The 20,456-nt window shown below is 39.5% G+C and overlaps 1 protein-coding gene across 1 annotated transcript in view; it reads right to left on the bottom strand.

Annotated features, from left to right (window-relative positions):
- Positions 1-131: 131 nt before the first annotated feature.
- Positions 132-20,456, bottom strand: part of LOC120789656 (intestinal mucin-like protein) — a 22,483-nt gene continuing 2,158 nt past the window's right edge. The window contains exons 2-20 of the mRNA XM_040126511.1: positions 17,686-17,884; positions 15,523-15,800; positions 15,101-15,272; positions 14,088-14,335; positions 13,710-13,893; positions 11,955-12,174; positions 10,781-10,953; positions 10,624-10,693; positions 10,059-10,180; positions 9,914-9,945; positions 8,641-8,809; positions 7,169-7,264; positions 6,316-6,356; positions 5,521-5,784; positions 1,984-2,082; positions 1,430-1,558; positions 1,286-1,325; positions 1,028-1,148; positions 132-516 (exon numbers count right to left, since the gene is read on the bottom strand). Of these exons, the coding sequence (XP_039982445.1) occupies positions 315-516; positions 1,028-1,148; positions 1,286-1,325; positions 1,430-1,558; positions 1,984-2,082; positions 5,521-5,784; positions 6,316-6,356; positions 7,169-7,264; positions 8,641-8,809; positions 9,914-9,945; positions 10,059-10,180; positions 10,624-10,693; positions 10,781-10,953; positions 11,955-12,174; positions 13,710-13,893; positions 14,088-14,335; positions 15,101-15,272; positions 15,523-15,800; positions 17,686-17,884 (2,859 nt within the window). The 3' untranslated portion in view covers positions 132-314. The remainder of the gene's footprint in view (positions 517-1,027; positions 1,149-1,285; positions 1,326-1,429; positions 1,559-1,983; positions 2,083-5,520; positions 5,785-6,315; positions 6,357-7,168; positions 7,265-8,640; positions 8,810-9,913; positions 9,946-10,058; positions 10,181-10,623; positions 10,694-10,780; positions 10,954-11,954; positions 12,175-13,709; positions 13,894-14,087; positions 14,336-15,100; positions 15,273-15,522; positions 15,801-17,685; positions 17,885-20,456) is intronic.

Below are 20,456 nucleotides of genomic sequence, written 5' to 3'. Positions count from 1 at the left end.
TGTTTTGCTATTTGCTTAGAACATACAGATGTTATTTAAAGAGTTCAATTTTGTGTTCTTTTTTAATTCTCATCATTCCCCAGGGATCAATAAGAATGTTGAATCAAGTGATCATATTGCAGAAATATCATTTTAATGATTATCATCCAAGAAATTCCAAGGAGAAGAAAGTTTACATCACAGTAATACAGTGAGACAATGAAGAAGAGCACATGTTGGACTATAAATAATAATAATAATAAGAAGAGCTTGTAAGGTCAAGTCTTGCATTGTTTTTTTAGGATCCACTCCAGTGTAAGGCAGTAAGTAACTGATCAGCGTCTCCTGCGGAACTGGGGTTTGGACGTTGTCTCCGCCACACACTCAGATTTGCTGCAGTGGCACGTCTCCACCACCGTGTAGCTGTGCTGGAGCTTGGAGCCGTCCTTGCAGATCAGCTCCACCTTTTTCTGACTGGTGGTGGCCTCTTGGCAACACTCACACTGGTGCATCATCATGTTAGCTGCTGCAGAATACCTGCATGCACAAACACAGAGACAACAACTCTTATTCTCTCCACTGATTACAAAAGCTCATGCAACAGTAAGCTTAACATTTTATTTTTAAACTCAGTTTTTTTGGTCACCTCTTTTTCCGTCAAGAAAGACGGAGATTGAGATTTAGTCGCAGTTCTTGTTCAATGATGTGAGTTTTGACTCGTCAACTCTTTGTCATGGGGAAAAAGGTGGTTGACAAATATATTAAGTCAAAGCTTTAATTAATGAACTTAGCCCTGATACGCAGTAAAATGTGCCAAAAGTTGGGTGAACATTCCCAGGATTCATTGTTAAATGAGGTTTTGATCTAGGCCCTGCAGTGGGTATCAGGCTGTGCTGTCATAAATCTGCTAGTTTGGTGGGGCAGTGCTGTGCTGAAAGCCACTTTTCCCACAAACTGAGAAAATGCGCACTCTATTTCAAATTACAGTGCAAACTAAGTGCGTCTGCTGATTCATTAGAACTTCAAATTTGGTACTAATTAGACTCACATGGACGAGCTTCCACAGTGTCCGGTGCAGAATGTCATGTTGACCGGCTGCATGCTCCTACAGTCGCTCACCTCGATGACTGTCTGCTTATTTTGGACCTCACAGACACTCCGTACCTTGCCTGGAAATCACAGCGACTGTTAGGCTCTGACAATAACACGATACACAGCTTCCAGACTCAACTTTCCATTCTTAAAACATATTCATGATTTCTGATTTAGTAGGTATTGTTTAAATACTGTGACTCCACTAACTTACAGGTTTTGCAACATCCGTTAGCATCAGTTGTCTCGGTGCCCTGGAGGAGGAAGACATGTCATGTTGTGTGTTAGACATTGACAGTATGTGGTGTGGCAATGGACAGGGGGAGGGCTATCAACTGTGGAGGTTTGATAAACTCACAGGTTCACAGTCCAAGGGATTAAAGGGAGGACAAGTGGTCCTGGTCTCCTTGGTAACAAGCTGTCCATCGATCTTCGCACAGGTATATTGCACACACTTGTCATTAGGGGGTACAAAAGTGTCGTTGACCTGTGCCAACAGGAAGAGCAGAAGCTAAAGTCAGTCAGATGTTCAACAAAGAGATCTTTTTTTTTTTTAATTGTTTTTGGCTCATATACAAACACGACCTGGGCTAAATGCCACTACATTTCTGGGGAAGAGAAAGAACCCAGAACTGACACCATCAAATGTGATGAAGGTGATATTAAAAGGTTCTGTATGGTGTCCCCAGCCATGTTTTTACAAATGTAAACAACATTTGTGTTGAAATAAGGCTAGTCTTAGTTTTACCTTTTAAATTAAATTAAATTTTCTGTTTGTTTGTGTTACTTTCATTAACAAATATCTAAATTCTTAATTGGTAAAAACAACTCTCTTGCTACAGCTAACATCCATTTGCTCATATCCTTTCGCTATTAAATGGGAGGTAACACCCAGTCAGCCACAGTACTGACCTTAATGATATGCGTTGTGCCGTCAGGTGTGGTGAAAATACAGCTCTTCTGAACACAGGTCCCGCAGCACTTGGCAGGTAAGGTCTGATATTCATAACCCTGGAGACAGAGTGAGAGAGTGAGGGAGAGGCAGAAAAAAGAAAGAAAAAACTCCTTTGATTTTGTAAGAAAAGTGTGTGTGTGTGTGTGTGTGTGTGTGTGTTTAAACCATGTTTAACTCCTTTTTTTAACACATCATTTCAATGCAGCCTCTTCAGATTGTATTATCCTGTCACATTCTGCCACTGGAACCTTAGAAATTCTTTTTTCCTCTTTACTCATTGGTGCCGAACAATGGATAGAGCATTTATGTAATGGAATTTTCTAAAAAGCTGGAACATGGTACTGGGATTTTCTGTACGGACAGTACTTTAGGGTATATGGGTATATATCATTGTGCTGGACAGTGCATTTAAACACCTCATTATTTTACCAAAGACAAAAGGTAAAGCTTTGAAAAGACTACGGTACTTCCGGCTTGGCTAATGGCGGAGTAGGCTGCGAGCCAGGAGAGCTTTGTTGAAATCCTGTCTAAAACATTGAGAAAATTCAAAGCGACTACAAATTTGTACATCTGCATGATTGAAATAGGAAAGTCATTGAAAAAGCCAAGTCAAGTCCCAGATGAACATAAATGCTGTCGATGTAAACGGTCAGGATAAGAACTCACAACATGTTAATGCTAGCCACAAGGCTACAGGTTCCTCCAGAGACGACAGACCCGCCTGACCCTGGCCAACACTAGAAGCTACTGCTGGGCATGGAAGAAAGAATCATTTCGGAGCTTTCGGACAAACTCTCCGCTGACTGTGCTATAATAGACTGACACAGCCAGAAAATTCAACAAACCAAAACGTTGCTCAGTGAAATGCAAACCCAACTAATTCAACTTCAGTCCACCTGAGCTGCGCTGTGCAGAAAAAAACGAAGCCCTTAAACTTAAGGTGGACGATTTGGAAAACAGGTTGAGATGGTATGGTAACAGTCACATAAAAGGCTTCCATGAGAAGGCTGAGGGCCCGCGCCCTACCATGGTTACAGAAGCATGCTTGAAGGAAATTTTCGGACTAGATGCGTTCCTCGCAGTGGCAATTTATTCCATTTAGATATACCATATAATTTATATGACGTCTTTATTTTAGTAACTTTAATGTTCTTTTTTTTTTTTTTTTGCCCCCCCCGTGATTTCAGTCCAAGTCTGCTATTCTACCTCATTACGGACTAGTCAGGTTCCTCATCTTTTGTTATTATCTTTCCTTCTTTTACAGATGAATAGGATGACTGGGATAAGGAGCAGAGACAAAAATCATTTACTTTGCGCTAGGTTATGAAAGTTTAGGCTGTTTTCTATTCTGCTGTCAATCTGCCTTTGTTAGTTGAGGACAGGTTGCAGAATACACGGTTATGCTTATTTTTTCATTGTCAATAATAAGCTTATCTGTGTTTGGATCCAAGTTCAAAACTTTTATCTTTTAAGTTTACAACAGAGTTCAAGTGGAAGTTAAGTGTTCATGCCAAAGGTTGTGAACAGTTTAGTGCAGCAATTTAGCTCAAAGATGCTCTCAGCCACATCCCTTTTATTCATTCATTTAATTTCCCCCTCACTTTCTCATTGGTTCTTTTATCCAATCTTCTTCTCCTCAAACCTGCATTACACCTACTTCCTCCTCCCTTGTTGGTATTTTGGAATGCATAAATAAATGAATAAAATGCACTAAAATAAAAGTTTGTTGAAGAAAAAAAAGTAAAATTCGAACACTGTTAGCCCAGGATTTATTGCTACCTAAACATTTTAATTTTCATTCCTTAAAATACTGAGTTGGATTGCATTACTTAGCCCATCTCAGTAAAGGGTACTATTATGAAGGGATCATTGTATTTAATAATATGTTTGAAATGAACAGACTTAGAAACATCAACTCTTAGCCTGGACCACACCTCCTTATCAGCACTACGGCCCCTTTGCCAGCTTCTAATTAAACGGATATTGACCAGTTTGACCACGGTCAAGGAGACTATGCCATCTTCTCCTTCATCATTTGGTAAATTCAATCTTAACTAATGGATTCTTTAAAAATGATTTAGGATTAAGTTTGAATATTAAAGTGACTAGATGGCATCCCACAATTATTATCATCATAATTAAGTACAATAATTAACATTAGATACTTTCAGCTGTTTTTTTTTAAAAACTTGGCTTGTTATGATTTTTATTTTAATGTGCTTTCTGTCCAAGTCTGTCTAAACAATATCTTTCGGAAATGAGGTTTCACTTGATAACTGTTACTGCTTCAGACAGAGGTTGGTGCACTTTTCTTGTTGTTGTTGTTGGCAGGACTGCAGTTATCATAAGTTAACATGGACCATTTGTACCAAGTGTGTGTATTCTCTGACTTGCCAATTACTGCCAATAAAATGGGAGTACTACTTACAAATATTAAGTTGTAATATTGTGTTCTTGTGTCTCACATTCTCTAACAGTACTGATGATGAAAAGGCCTTAAAAGATTTTCCTGTCCTGTGTCTTTAGGGAGATGAGGCCCAAAACCTGGCCTCTTCTTACCTCAGCCCATCAAAAGCAGGGCATATCTTCAAGGGCAGTGTTGTATTTTATGTTTAATAGTGACCAAGACATATTTTGAGTCTTCTCAACTTAAATAATTGACTTAAATGAATGTGAAAACTAAATGAAACTGGAAAATCTAGTCATTGTAATATAAAATGCTGAGTTTAATAGTTTGGCAAAAAAGTGAATTGAACTCAAACTGTTACTACCAATCTGTGCCTCACCACAATTTTATCACAGAGGTCTACAGAGAGATCCTTGGACTTCATATGTTGGTTTTTGACCTGACATGCTGTGTGAATTATGGGACCTTATCTATACAGGTGTGTGCCTCTTAAACTCCAGTCAAGTTCTAGACACATCTCAAGGAGAATTAAAGCAAACCGGATGCACCTGACCACAGTTTGGAGTGACGCAGCAAAGGGTCGGAATACTTTTGTAAATAAAAGATTTCAGTTTTTTGATTTTCGCTATATTTGCAAAACTTCTTAAAAAAGATGTTTTCACTTTGTCATTATGGATTACTGAGTATAGATTAATTACTGAGTATAGATGGATAAAACTGATGGCAGTTTTATCCATTTAAAATTGAATCTACAACACAATAAAATGTGCAAAAAGCGAAAGGGTCTGAATACTTTCTGAAGCAACCTTTTATACTCAGTGGTCACTTTATTAGGTACACCTGTACACTCTAATGCAATCTGTTACAGCAGCTATCCTAAATTCTGCCTTTACGAAGCTTTTAATGTTCATTTCTCATGTTTTGTCCACCACATTTATATACACGACCCTAGTATCGTACACTCCATGAAAACAGCTATAACTACAACATGCATTAGTTTGTACAAGTCTGACAAATAAGGTGGCCACATAGCATGAGTGTATTCCTGAACTCCAGGTCTGCTCCTTCTGTGTAAGAATGAACTTACCTTGGAGCAGTTTGTGTTGCAGACAATGGTTTTGCAGGTAATGATGTTCAGATTTGTGATGGGATCCATTCTGGGGCTACAGTAACACTCCTGGCAGGGTCCAGGTTTAGAAGACTCCCCTGATACAGTTCCCAGTGTTGCTGTTGCTCGCAATGGTTGTCCCACTCCTGATGGTGCTGTTGTTCCTGGTTGTTGTCCTGGTCCTGTTGGTGCTTCTAATTTTGGTTCTCTTGGTGATTCTGGTGTTGGTATCTTGGCACCAGGCTATAAAATACACATTTATCATTGTTTTATTCTTAAACATCAATTCAGTTTTTTGAGGGAGCTTACACACCTGTACTTCACTTCATTTGTTCTAGGCCAAGGGAAAAAAATCCATTGTTGCCTTTGATCTAAGTCTGTACGAAAGCAACTGGAATTGCTTGAGGTTCCTGCAGACGCCTCAACTGTCATCCGAAAGTCTTCTTCGGTTCAGAACTGTCTGTACCATGACCTGGATGACTGAGAATCTTCAGGAACGTGAGAGCTGTCCAGCCATTCCTATCTTTGTCCCTTTCCTTTAGACCTTCCTGCTGCCTGTGTCTTTGACTGTTTTCCTGCCTCTTTCCTGCCCTACTGGGTTTGTTAGCCTGTTAGGACTGGTGAACTGTAAGCCCGCTCATTGACTTTTATTCTAGAAAAGTAGATGACCCTAATTCAACCTGCTCTGCCTGCCTGTGTATGTATTTGGACCCTCCTCCCTGCTGTACCTGAAGCTTGACAGATATATTGATGGAGTTTGGACTGTGTGCTTACCTGGTACTCAGTCATGTTATAGACACATACACCCTTAGGAACTGTAGAGACAAATAAAAAGACAGTTTATTTGATTAGTAATCTCGGCATTGCCCCCGGGCAGTTACTTCTGGCTAACAAGACCAATCCCCTATCTAAATGAACGGGGAGAGAGCCATAACTTCACTTTCAATGGTCACCAGGATATAAAAACTACATGTAAAGAATCACCACTCAAATCTGGTTAAAAAAAACTTCTTAAAAAGATTAGTGACTTTGCCCCAAAATAAGGTGTAAATTATTTTTTCCTCAGGTTATACTTCTACTACACATACATATGGTTTCAATTGTGCGGGTGAAACAACACGATTGGTTGATATGTTTCCCGTCTGGCTGTTATAAAACAGATGATTGGCTTTCTGGGGGAAGGGGTGGGACATGTGTTATGCAATTGCTATCTTTGGCACTAAGGACTTTTTTATATAAAATGCTTTAAGTGGTTCGTCTCGTCTTTTGTAATGTCTCAGGATAAGCTAATCTATCTCTGTACTGGATGCACCCAGAAATGTAATTCTTTGGTAAGACAGTAAACAGGCATTTCCCCCAAAATTGTTGTTTTGAAAAGTCTTTAATGTAATAATTTTGTTAATGAATTGTTTCAGATTTAACTCTCTGACATTTAGATGGTGAAGTGTACAGCCTATAGGACGATACTTTTTGGAAGAAAAAAATGTGTGAAACCTAAGAATCCACCCATATTCAGACTTTTTTTTCTTGTTGCTGCTTGCTCCCTACACTTTTGCGTTTGCAACCATGGCAATATCAGATTGTACACCAGCAGATAACGCTATGTCAATAGACTAGAGTCACATACCACACTTGTAGGATTGGCAGCAAGTGCCGTTGGTGACGCTGAGTTGGAAGCCCAGCGGGCAGGTGGTAGGAGCAGGACACAGGTTTACATTGCATTCTGTTGGGGACAAAAGTGTGTGAATGTAGAGATTTGCGTAAATTTAAATTCGATAATAATCACTAACAACCATAACAGCAGTTCTTCATGTTTAGTTGATTCATCGCAAGTTAGCGCAGGACTTTGCCCAGGCTCTCTTTTTAAGAACAGCCCACACTTACACAGTTCCAAACATTCACACCTGGAAGCTGTCCAGTATAACCAGTCTACTTTGCTAGCCACTGAACATCTCTGCTGAAGCAGGTAGGGATTAAAGGTTTTGCTCATGGGCTCATCAGTGATGGTAACGAGGGAGGGGCACCCACTCTCCCCACCCAGATTATTGCCACAATCACAGTGAACATTATATCTGCTTGAATTTCTGTCAAAATGATTGTTGCGAGGCAGGAAACTTATATCTGCCCATTGATTGAACGTCTGCTCTGCATTAGCAAGGTAACTTTAAGCAAACAGCAGAGGATATTCAGTGTAATCAAAGACATATCTCATGTATTTTTTACCTTTACGGAAAATAATTTAAACCACTGCCTGCTAGAAGAACATATTCTTTCAATCTAAAACTTGTTTTTTGCTTTGGAGTGAAGCCAGCAGCAATGTTAAGCAAACAAAATTGGCCTTTCTGGGCCCACCAGTTTTTTTTATAGCTGTTTGCTTTTTTCCCCAACACCAACCCATGAATAAATCAGAGCCCTTCTTTAATCCTACTGTAAGAGAGAGTTTTCTTATTTGTTCCTAAAGGCTTTCATTTCTATATACAGTACATCAATAATATAACAAATGACACAGCATGAGAGGCATTCACCAGTGTTGGGAGCTTCAGTTCAAAAAGCTACTGGTTTAGTCCGTGATAGTGATGGTTCAACATAGCCAGATCATGTTAAAGATGAATTCATACATGTAGTAAAAAAAAAAAATACTTACAGTATTAATGTTTTCACACATCTCATGTCTGTGTCCTAAGTACTGAGTTGGAGTCAGGACGGTTACCCTAGATTAGCATAAGCACTGGAAGCAGTGGGAAAGAGCGAGCCTGGCTCTGTCCAAAAGTCGAAAATACACCTACCGACACCTATAAAGCTCACTGATTAACATCTTGTATCTCGTATGTTTAATCCATACGCAAACAGAAAAGCAAATCAGTGTATTTCCCAAGATGTTGAACACTTACTGAGATGTGGCTTACATGAGACCACCTCCAGATGTGGTCTGGCAGATCCAATAACATTCATATTGCAGTGTGTATTTATACCTACGTTAACCTGTGTTCATCCAGTGAAAAGAATTCCAGTGGTTTAATCATCAGAGGCAGATTTTACTGCTATCAATTGTCACTTTGTGCCATCAACAAAGTTCAGTTCTGTGACACTACAACTCACCACATGACTGTATTGTGCAGCAGCCCTCTGTCTTGTTGACCAGCTGCTGGCCAGACTCGCTGCAGTTCGGGCTCTGTACTGTCGGGCACTGAATAGGCACACACCGGATGCTCATGGAATCCTTGTCACACACACAGGTGTTGCAGTCACTTGTCCATGTGTCACCAGGCTGGTTAAGAGAAAGGAACAAGTTCAGACACACAGCTCATGTTTTGCTAGCGTACATGAATGTACAGTTAGATCCAAGTATTTGGACAGTGACACAATTTTTGTAATTTTGCCTCTGTACACCACCACAATGGATTCGAAAGAAAGACATCAAGATGTGGTTGAAGTGTCAACTTTCAGCTTTAATTCAAGGGGTTTAACAAAAATATTGCATTAACTGCTTAGGAATAACAGACATTTTTATGAATAGTCCCTCATTTTCAGAGGCTCAAAAGTAATTTGTAATTAAAAATAATTATAAATATAAGGATTATTTTCAATACTTGGACAGAAATACTTTGCAGTCAGTGACTGTCTGAAGTCTGGCACCCAAGGACACTGCCTCCACCATGTTTGACAGATGATGTGGTTGCTTTGGATCATGAGCCGGTCCTTTCCTTCTCCATACTTTTCTCTTCCCATCATTCTGGTACAAGTTAATCCTGGTTTCATCTGTCCAAAGAATCTTGATCCAGAACTGGGCAGGTTTTTTAGATGTTTCCTGGCAAAGTCTAATCTGGCCTTTCTGTTCTTGAGCTTTATCAATGGTTTGCACCTTGTGGTAAACCCCTTTTTAAGAATGTACCAAATTGTTGATTTGGCCACTCCTAAAGTCCTTTGTTTTTTTATCCTAAAGATGGACTCCTTCATTTGCATCAACACCTCTTTGGACCACATATTGAGAGTTTCCGCTAATAGCTACCAAATGCAAATTCAGCATTTTGAATCAACTCCAGACCTTTTATCTGCTTCATTTGTCATGAAATAATGAGGGAACAGGTCACACCTGCCCATGAAACTGATTATCATTCAGTTGTCCAATTATTTTTGTGCCTCTGAAATCGAGGGAATATAAAAATGGCTGTAATTCCATAACGGGTAATGTGATATTTTTGTTAAACCTCCTGAATTAAGGCTTAAAGGCGACACTTCAATCACATCTTGATGGCTTTGTTTCAAATCCACTGTGGCGGTGTACAGAGGCAAAATTACAAAAATTGTGTCACTGTCCAAATACTTGTGGACCTAACTGTATGTTTTAGGCAGAGTTATTGAGAGTTCTCACTTGTTTGGGTTTTCCATCAGGTCCAACACAACCTGAAATTTAAACAAAAACCATTGTTTGTAGGAGTGACAGATTATACTTTTTTGAAGAATATTCCATGACCCGGTCAACAAATTTTATTTTTTTTTGAAAGATCTCCTCTTACCGCAGGAGCTAACACATATGTCATAGACTGTGTTGAACAAGGTGGTGCCATCAGGACAGAAGCAACCCTCCTTAGTGTTGTTAGTGGATGCCGTGCTATTTGCCTGGAACTTCTTGTTGTATCTGATGTCAGAAATGGAATTACTTGTTATTATAGTAGTGTACAGACCATAAATGTTTTTGAAAGATTGTCACACAACAAGGCCCTGATAGTGGAAACTGTTGCTATTGATGACGAATTCTCCAAACTGTTACACCAAAATACGGTAATAGTTTTTTTGTAGTATATCTCTATGAATGTAATCAAGTCTGCGTCTCTGATAGTTTTGCATTTGCATTAAATCAAATATCACTTCTATGAAAATCTGTTTCACCTCAGAATCCATTCAATGGTTTTTGAGATGTCCCTCTCACACAATGACATGAAACAAAACAACCTCCACTAGGAACAGTATTCAACTTGTAATTCAATGCTTCTTTAACAACCTAAATGTGAGCGTGTGAAACAAGGAAAGTGGTGTGTAAATGTTAAGATACCTAAACTGTTGAAATACAGTATACTTTACCTGTCATTGCATGTAGGCTCTACAGGCGGGCCACAAGCCATGTACACTTTGTTGCCTGAACACTTGTGCTCTGTAAGATTGAGATATGTTTATATACACATTTTAAGAACTCTACAGAAGTACTGTAGTATTGTACACTATTGATTATTTATCTCACCGCACTGTCCATTGGTAGCATTCCTCCAGTTAATACAGACTCCTGCATTAGAGCACTCAGTGGCATAGGCCTCCAGGCTGGAGCAGATGTTATTGCCACCTTTGCAAATGTCAGATACACAGGATGTCTCAAATGGTCTTGGGGATATGACTGCGTGGCACGGTGCAAATACACTAGAGGGGACATACAAGCCAGGACAGTATATCAGGAAAAGTGATCGTATGGCTTTGCATACACCAAGTGAAAAATATAAACATCATCTGAGATGTAATGCTAAGATTAAAGCAATAAAATAGACCTGCAATAAACATTAACGCTCATAAAATGGTCCATTTTTGTTGCAAGCCCTGCTTTAGATGTTCTGTGTTACAGTTGTGTGATTCAGTTCAATGGTGGATTTGGAGGCCATACCTTGTAGTGGTGTTGTATTGAAAACAACATTTCTATTCATCTGTTCAGTGTAAATGACATGGACGTTATCAAAATGTCCTTTTCCCTCAGAATTTCAACAGTTTTTGAGCAGTGTCTGAATGCTGTTGTTGTTAGCCATGTTGATTAATATGAGGAAAATCAAATTAGGATCACATTAAAGATGGCACTATGAATGCCAGTTTTTATACCCTAATACTGACTGAAAAGATGACGCCTAGTTTCAAGAAGCTTGGAAGGAGAGGAATTTTTCCAACACAAGTGATCCCAAACACACTGACAAAAATCACACAAGAGTTTTTAAAGAGGAAAAAAGTGAAAACTATGATCTGGCCAAGTATGTTCCCTGACTTGAATCCAAAATAACTGTGAAGTTTAAATTATCTCCCTGTACCTGCATGGGATTCCTCCCAAAGTCCAAAACCATGCAGGTTAATTGGCAACTCTAAATTGCCGGTAGGTGTGAATGCCAGCGTGACCGGTTGTGTGTCTCTATGTGTCGGCCCTGAGATAGACTGGCGACCTGACCAGAGTGTACCATGCCTCCCACAAAGTGTCAGCAAAAATGGATATGTATATATGGCTGCAGGGCTTACCCTACAGTTGAATGTGTTAAAAAAAAATGTATTTGAAACAGTGAATGACCTTATTCATGCTATTATCCTTAATAGGAAATCACAGGTGTGCTCACTTTTGTGTCAACCACTTTTGTTGCAGATATATGTATATATATGGTTCCACCCACCTGTTGGTTAGGAGATCACAGATGGCAGGTTTGCAAATGGGATTTGTTGTCGAGTATGGTGGTTTTGAGGTGTTCCTGGTTGCTTTAGTTGTAGTTGATGGGGTTGTGGGGGTGACACAGGGTACACCTGGAACATACCACTGGCCTGCAGATTCTGAGCAGCTTTCCACTTGGCCGTTTGGAGAACGGCAGTCGTTGGACTTGGAGTTGTCACAGGTCCCTGGAAAAGGAGAGACAGCAGGATGAAGGCAGAGCGGCTAAGCCTCATGCAAGAACTAGCCGTACCAACAGATTTGTTCATAAGTAATAAGTACAATCAATTTAAGAGAATTTGTGGCATTCCCCCGTTTTCTTGTATTCAAATTTTCTCTTAGGTACAAACAAAATTTGTGAGTAGTCTAGACCTCCTTAGTCAACACAAAAAATGCAAGGTCTTTATGCAGGTCCCTGCACGGTATCATCTTTTGTAGCACCCAACAGTGTAACATCGCTTCACAGGCTTTGATTTTCTCGTCTAATACAGTATATCGTGAGTGTCATCCCCTTGACAGCATCTCATACTAGTCATGCACCACTTTGCTTTAGAAAGATGTTTTTTTTAACATCTAACGTCATGTAGCCTAAACCCTTCCCTCATTATATCTTTCACAGTATAGCACTGCTCTGATAAAACATCATGGGCAACTGTTTAAAGAATATTCTAAACAACAAAGTGCTATTCTAATACTACACTGAAACGAGTAATTAATGTCAAGTTTGTGCAGTTAATAAAGTTTGGTGTGTCTGACTGGGAACGGGTACAAGCAAACCTCAAAGAACAAAGTGAAAGAATTTTAGGAAAAGAAATTAAAATATGAAAATGTTCTTGCTTAATGCCCATTGTTTCTTTTTGCAGTGCTATGTTGTCAAGCTGACAAGACTTGGATTTAAACTTTAGCTTTCTGTATTGCCAGACTGGCCATCGGATGAGATTTCCTGGTGCGCCTGTCTTTTTTTCCCAACCCTGTAATACAGCCTATACTGTATACAGATATTAAATAGGTCATTTTAGCTACAGCGACTAGGCTGGTGCAATCCGTTGTAGCAGATAGCAGTTGCCATCACAGCTGAGAGTATCCAGTGCTTGGGCAGTTTATATCTAGGACTCGTTAAAAGTGTGTTTAACGAGGTTTCAGGTGATCATTACATTAATTCAACTTTGAATTTTTGCTTTCTGTACACACAAACATGGGGAGGAAAACCTTGGAAAATTAGTTTCATAGTTGTATTTATTAGCCTAACAAAAACAATACAAATGAACAGATCGTGTGTGTTTATTTAAAATTAGTGTTTCGTTGATCGACATAGATGTTGTGTCCGTTCGAACTTGGTGTATCCAATTCGGACCACTTAGCAAATTCCCAGGGTGCTCTTTGTTGCTAGTCCACCCCTGCTGTGCTGTTTAGAGTCAAGTGGTCACCAACAGTACACACATATTTCATCCTGTTCCTTATGAATTATGAAGGGTTATCCTATTCTTCTGATCATTTAGTTTGTACCAGTTCTGTGAATTGTTGCATTGACTATTTGAATTTCTGCACTTCACATTTTATTTTTTTTCCAGTTTCATACGTGTGATTTTGTGTCCTATCCTAAGTGCACCTGGCACATTTCAGTGGTACGAAAATGTTTTTAATTTTGTTCACCCCAAAATTTGGCCTGCCAAAGGTCACTGGTTATAGTAAAGATCAGGGGTTAAGTTTTCTGGTCACTCACCACACTGTCCCTCAGTGTTCCCTCCAAAGAGGGAATAGGGAATGTCAATGCTTAATGAAGAGCCTCCATAGACCACTTCTGTGCTGATCTCAGGTATTTCCAATTTGATCATCATATCTGTCCTAGTGAGGTGCAAGACAGAATTGCTGTAGGCAGGATAGATACGTTTCTGATTCACATACACCTGTGGGACAAGGAGAGAAAACACATTAGCGAAGGCTGTGAACCAAGCACAGATGCATTTCTAACTCCAACTGCACCATGCATCACGTCACTCTGACAGATTACCCATTAAGTCAGTGCTCTAAAAACAATGAGTTAAGTGAGATACTGAAACTAAATTAACAAATGACTCTGACAATTTGAGTTGTGGCTTACCGCATTAACTGCTGTTCCTGAAGTCTTCAGATAAGTCAAAACTACCTTGTAGGCTTGGTACGTAACTATGAGAGTCTGGGGGCAGAATGAACTGTCTGAAGGATCACAGTCATGGTTATTTATTGTAATAGTTAGGTTATATTTAGTAATAATCTCTTTGAGCAGGTAGTATGAGCAAGTCTGATTGAAATCATATGATTTCCCATCGAATGTCATGTAGTGGGATCCACCCCAAGAAGTGCACACACCTGCAGGAGAAGAACCAATTATGGAATTATAATTAAGAATAGGAACAGGCGGAAAACATAATTACCTCCACCAAGAAAACTATGTTTATCAGCAGTTAGAATGTACTACAGAATAAATTTAGGAGTTAGTTGCTTTAGTAGTTACTACTACTTAAGCAAATTTGATGTAATAAAGGAAAAAAGTAGTAACTTTTGATGTGTATCTGAATTCATTAGTGCCACCATGTCCCTATTTGCTCACCATTTTCTGGCTGTGCCAACAAAGTTCAGCGCAGCTTGGGTAAAAGTTCAAGAAGAGCTACTGCGCAAATGCAGTGGGCCACACAATGTGGAAGCAAACACTGAAGCTAGAAATATTTTTTGATTTTGTGCCAGGTGAGCCAATTTTCATTCAAATGAGTGGCCGTTATCTGTGAGTTCATTATCCAGTTTATATAATACATCCATGGCTAACCCTCACAGACTTTGACTGATGTTGAAAATTACGTCACATGGACCAACATAGACCTTTGCGGCCATACAGGCACGGAAACCATGAATTGGCCTTTTGTAAATCAGGTGCTGAAAACACGCAGATTGTGGCTGCAAATTCAATGAAAACTGTAGCTAGCTTTTTTTTTTAGTAAATCTACTTTACTGTACAGTAAAATTGTCACTCATTTGCAGAAGGGATGTATTGCATCCCACACACGGACACAGGATTCTCTGCTGCATATAACAGTCAAAAGTGGTAACCTGTATTGAAATGTTACATTTTCAGCTTACATTCACATTCATAGTGGAAGCAGCATCCGTCTTTGTCATTGATCTTGACAGCTTTACGTCCATTAGTACAGATGGGTTGTTGTACTGTGGGACAGAGAGTAGGTGTCTCTGTGACCTTGCCATTAGTGCACATAGCTGTGGTGCAGTTGCCAATGTCCCAGGTATCTCCATTCTGGATGGGGATTAAGAAGCAGTAAATCATATAGGAAAGCATGGATGTGTACAACTGTAAAGTGTACTTCAATTTTTTGAAATGCAGGGCTCTAGTTTTTCAGCGCCACTGTGCCAGACACCCTTTTGGTAATTTGATTGCCATGCTTGCTTGGTGCACCTATGGCGCCCTTGGGTATGTGTATCAGGAAAAAGCCAGTTTTGCGCCATGCACCAACACTAAAAAAAAAATAATTTTATGTATGTCATACCTTTCTTGCTGGATACACATCATTGCAGTCTAAGGTAGTTGTAGATGGGGTTGTTGATGGAGTGGTAGCAGAGGTAGGAATAGTTGTGGTGGGAGCAGCTGAGCTTGAAAGTATGGCCTTTGCAGTGGTGCTGAACACTGCAGTAGTAGAATGTGCCGTTGTGCTTGGTATCGGTGCTGTGGAACATGGACTGGATTGTGTCTCAACTTTACAAGATGCATTGCAATATGCAACAAAACACCACCCTAAGTTGTCAGTGACATTGTACAGCAAGTCTCCTGTAAAAAACAGAGTGGAGATAAAAGTTTAGTGCACAAAATTGAAGGAATACCGATTCATCAACGAATTGATTTATTAAGAGAGTGTATAATGTACTGCTTTACTTCAGGGGGAAAAAAAAGTAATGATCATCAAATCATGACATAATGAGGAATTACTTACTAACTACTTGGGGATGGACAGAAAGATGAACTAACAAATAAGTAATGAGTAATGAATAAGTCACTTCTAGTTTTTGTTGCTCATTGGCTTGCTTAGAGTTAATCAGGATTGACTCATGAGGAAAGTAGTCTTTATTCTGATACACACATATTTATGAACTAATAATTGCCCAATGATTCATTAATATAGTATCTCTCAATCTGTTCTCTAGTAACTCATCATTATCTACAATATAGTCCTCCATTTGGAGTTATTGAGGAAGCTATTCCTTCTTCGTTCCTCAGTAACCCTTTAAAATATGGTACATATTGTAATATTTTACAATATGGTACATATTGTAAAATATTACAGAGACGGGAAAGTTAGTAGATGTTCATTCCAAACACAGCCCTGACTAAATAACATAAATTAAAAAAAGGCAAGGCACTGTATTTCATAGAGATGGCTCAGAAAAGTAGGACCTATTGTGAAAAGTCTGTATTGATTGAGCCTGACCAGGATTTATGTATTGTAAAGCCAACTTTGAGGTGATGTGAACAAATTAAGTCAAGTCTGGTTTATATCTAGCCCGAGTTTATGCCTGTCATATTTTAACATACAGAACATCTGGGTTAAAGAGGTAACCATCAGTTTCTCAAAATGATAATTAACTAACAATGTTTGAAAACCCCCCAAAAAAAATTAATGAAGAGCATGAATTATTAATTTGAGAGTAGAAATTACTCATTGGAGAGCAAGAATTATCAAATTGTGAGAAAAAAATCATTTGTTTTCTCCATGACACCTCCCAAGTTCATGTGAATATTAATATATGTATGGTTTGAAAATGAAGATTTTTTTGTGTTCTCTGTCTTTGTTTTGTTATTAAGGCACTAAGTGTGAATTCCGCAGTAAACACTCAGTAGCTACTTGTCATGATCATGAAGTAATGAGGGACTGCTTAGTAACTACTCAGTATGATGTACCACTTGAGGGTTCAAAATCTTATGATTCACTGATATAGTATGTCCTTGTCAGTTCTGTGGCAATTCATCATTATATGGTCATCAATTAGAGGGCTATTCAGGAACTATTTATTAATGACTCATTAATTATCGGTTCATTTGTGATTCGTTTCTTACTCTTTCCTAAGTAAATAATGACAGTGTTGTGTAATGTATTGTACAGTGTTACCAACTGAACTTCTTTTGTGTATTATAATTCAGTGCAGTTGTTTATTTGAAAATGTCTCCTGTATATGTAGGTTATGTTGCTTGTAATGCAATGAACGACAAACAAGCTGCCATTACTGGGGCCCAAGTCTTGGTCAAAAATTGAGTTTGCATGGAATGCAAAATAGGGGAAAACATTATGTGCGGAACAAAAGAACAAAAGAAGATTAATATTAGGCCATGGATTCTATAGACAAACTATGCTGTATACTTTTTCAACATTGACATCAAGTCTTTATCAAAGGTGAAAAAGACCTGCATTTCCCTTTCTGTAAGAGATGAAATGTGCATTGCATGAAAAAATTAGTTTCTGTTTGAAATTGTACAAAGGATCATGGATGAAATTTACGACGACTGTAAGTCTAAATCATGTGAATAACAGCATAAAAACAATATATGGACTTTCAATTTGAAAAACCAAATGCAAAAAGGATCCTTGTCCATCCTGTGCTGAGACCTCATAATAAAAGAAAAAACAAACTTGTTAACTGAAAAATGAATAATCACTTACCAGGATGATATGAAGTTCCATTGAAAACACAGGCACATAATGTTGTAGTTGTGGTGGACAGTGAAAGAGTGGAAACTGATGTGGTTCTGGTTGATTGGGCAGTGGTTTCACCAGGTGTGTAAACAGTGGCGCTGTGTGGAAGTGTCTGTGTTATTGGGCCAATAGAAGTTGTAGCTGTGATTGTTGTTCCTGTAGTTGTCTTAAAAAAAGAAGGCTCTGTAATTAAAGCTGTTGATCGTGGCCTTCCTGTGACTACACCAAAAGTTGTCTCAGGGATTGTTGTTGTGACACCTGGCACGAAGGTTGTAGTTTCAACAACAGTGGTGGTAGAGGCTGTAACTGGGCCAGTGGTGACTACAGGTGGTTTTGTTGTTTCACCTTGTACCGTTGTTTCTTCTGATGTTGTTTCAACTGGTTTGACTGTTGTTCCCTTAGTTGTTGTTAAAGGTACTTCAGTGGTCGTGGTGCTGACAGATGGTTTTGATGTTACAACTGTGGTTTCTGGGCTTGTTGTTGTGACACCTGGCACGAAGGTTGTAGTTTCAAAAACAGTGTTGATTCACCTTGTACTTGTTTCTGTCTGATGTTGTTGTTTCAAACTGTTGTTCCCTTAGTTGTTGTTAAAGGTACTTCAGTGGTCGTGGTGCTGACAGATGGTTTTGATGTTACAACTGTGGTTTCTGGGCTTGTTGTTGTGACACCTGGCACGAAGGTTGTAGTTTCAAAAACAGATGTGGTAGATGCTGTAACTGGGCCAGTGGTGACTACAGGTGGTTTTGTTGATTCACCTTGTACCGTTGTTTCTTCTGATGTTGTTTCGACCTGTTTCACTGTTGTTCCCTTAGTTGTTGTTAAAGGTACTTTAGTGGTCGTGGTACTGACAGATGGTTTTGATGTTACAACTGTGGTTTCTGGGCTTGTTGTTGTGACACCAGGCACTAAGGTTGTAGTTTCAATAACAGCTGTGGTAGAGGTTGTAACAGGGCCAGTGGTGACTAGAGGTGGTTTTGTTGATTCACCTTGTACCGTTGTTTCTTCTGATGTTGTTTCGACCTGTTTGACTGTTGTTCCCTTAGTTGTTGTTAAAGGTACTTTAGTGGTCGTGGTACTGACAGATGGTTTTGATGTTACAACTGTGGTTTCTGGGCTTGTTGTCGTGACACCAGGCACTAAGGTTGTAGTTTCAATAACAGCTGTGGTAGAGGTTGTAACTGGGCCAGTGGTGACTACAGGTGGTTTTGTTGTCTTAACAGGTACTGTTGTCCCCTCTGATGTTGTTGTTTCAAATGGTTTGGCTGTCGTTCCCTTAGTTGTTCTTAGAGGTACTTCAGTGGTCGTGGTACTGACAGATGGTTTTGATGTTACAACTGTGGTTTCTGGGCTTGTTGTTGTGACACCTGGCACGAAGGTTGTAGTTTCAACAACAGTGGTGGTAGAGGCTGTAACTGGGCCAGTGGTGACTACAGGTGGTTTTGTTGTTTCACCTTGTACCGTTGTTTCTTCTGATGTTGTTTCAACTGGTTTGACTGTTGTTCCCTTAGTTGTTGTTAAAGGTACTTCAGTGGTCGTGGTGCTGACAGATGGTTTTGATGTTACAACTGTGGTTTCTGGGCTTGTTGTTGTGACACCTGGCACGAAGGTTGTAGTTTCAAAAACAGATGTGGTAGATGCTGTAACTGGGCCAGTGGTGACTACAGGTGGTTTTGTTGATTCACCTTGTACCGTTGTTTCTTCTGATGTTGTTTCGACCTGTTTCACTGTTGTTCCCTTAGTTGTTGTTAAAGGTACTTTAGTGGTCGTGGTACTGACAGATGGTTTTGATGTTACAACTGTGGTTTCTGGGCTTGTTGTTGTGACACCAGGCACTAAGGTTGTAGTTTCAATAACAGCTGTGGTAGAGGTTGTAACAGGGCCAGTGGTGACTACAGGTGGTTTTGTTGTTTCACCTGTACCGTTGTTTCTTCTGATGTTGTTGTTTCAAATGGTTTGACTGTCGTTCCTTAGTTGTTTGTTAAGGGTACTTTTCAGTCGTGGTGCTGACAGAGGGTTTTGATGTTACAACTGTGGTTTCTGCGCTTGTTGTTGTGACACCTGGCACTAAGGTTGTAGTTTCAATAACAGTTGTGGTAGAGGCTGTAACTGGGCCAGTGGTGACTACAGGTGGTTTTGTTGTTTCACCTTGTACCGTTGTTTCTTCTGATGTTGTTTTGACCTGTTTCACTGTTGTTCCCTTAGTTGTTGTTAAAGGTACTTTAGTGGTCGTGGTACTGACAGATGGTTTTGATGTTACAACTGTGGTTTCTGGGCTTGTTGTCGTGACACCTGGCACGGAGGTTGTAGTTTCAATAACAGCTGTGGTAGAGGTTGTAACTGGGCCAGTGGTGACTACAGGTGGTTTTGTTGTCTTAACAGGTACTGTTGTCCCCTCTGATGTTGTTGTTTCAAATGGTTTGGCTGTCGTTCCCTTAGTTGTTCTTAGAGGTACTTCAGTGGTCGTGGTACTGACAGATGGTTTTGATGTTACAACTGTGGTTTCTGGGCTTGTTGTTGTGACACCTGGCACTAAGGTTGTAGTTTCAATAACAGTTGTGGTAGAGGCTGTAACTGGGCCAGTGGTGACTACAGGTGGTTTTGTTGTTTCACCTTGTACCGTTGTTTCTTCTGATGTTGTTGTTTTGACCTGTTTCACTGTTGTTCCCTTAGTTGTTGTTAAAGGTACTTTAGTGGTCGTGGTACTGACAGATGGTTTTGATGTTACAACTGTGGTTTCT

This window comes from Xiphias gladius, chromosome 1 (assembly GCF_016859285.1).
Source record: "Xiphias gladius isolate SHS-SW01 ecotype Sanya breed wild chromosome 1, ASM1685928v1, whole genome shotgun sequence".
NCBI classification, from domain to species: domain Eukaryota; kingdom Metazoa; phylum Chordata; class Actinopteri; order Istiophoriformes; family Xiphiidae; genus Xiphias; species Xiphias gladius.
The sequence above is the reverse complement of the archived record's forward strand: the minus strand, read 5'-3'. Positions and strand labels throughout refer to the sequence as shown.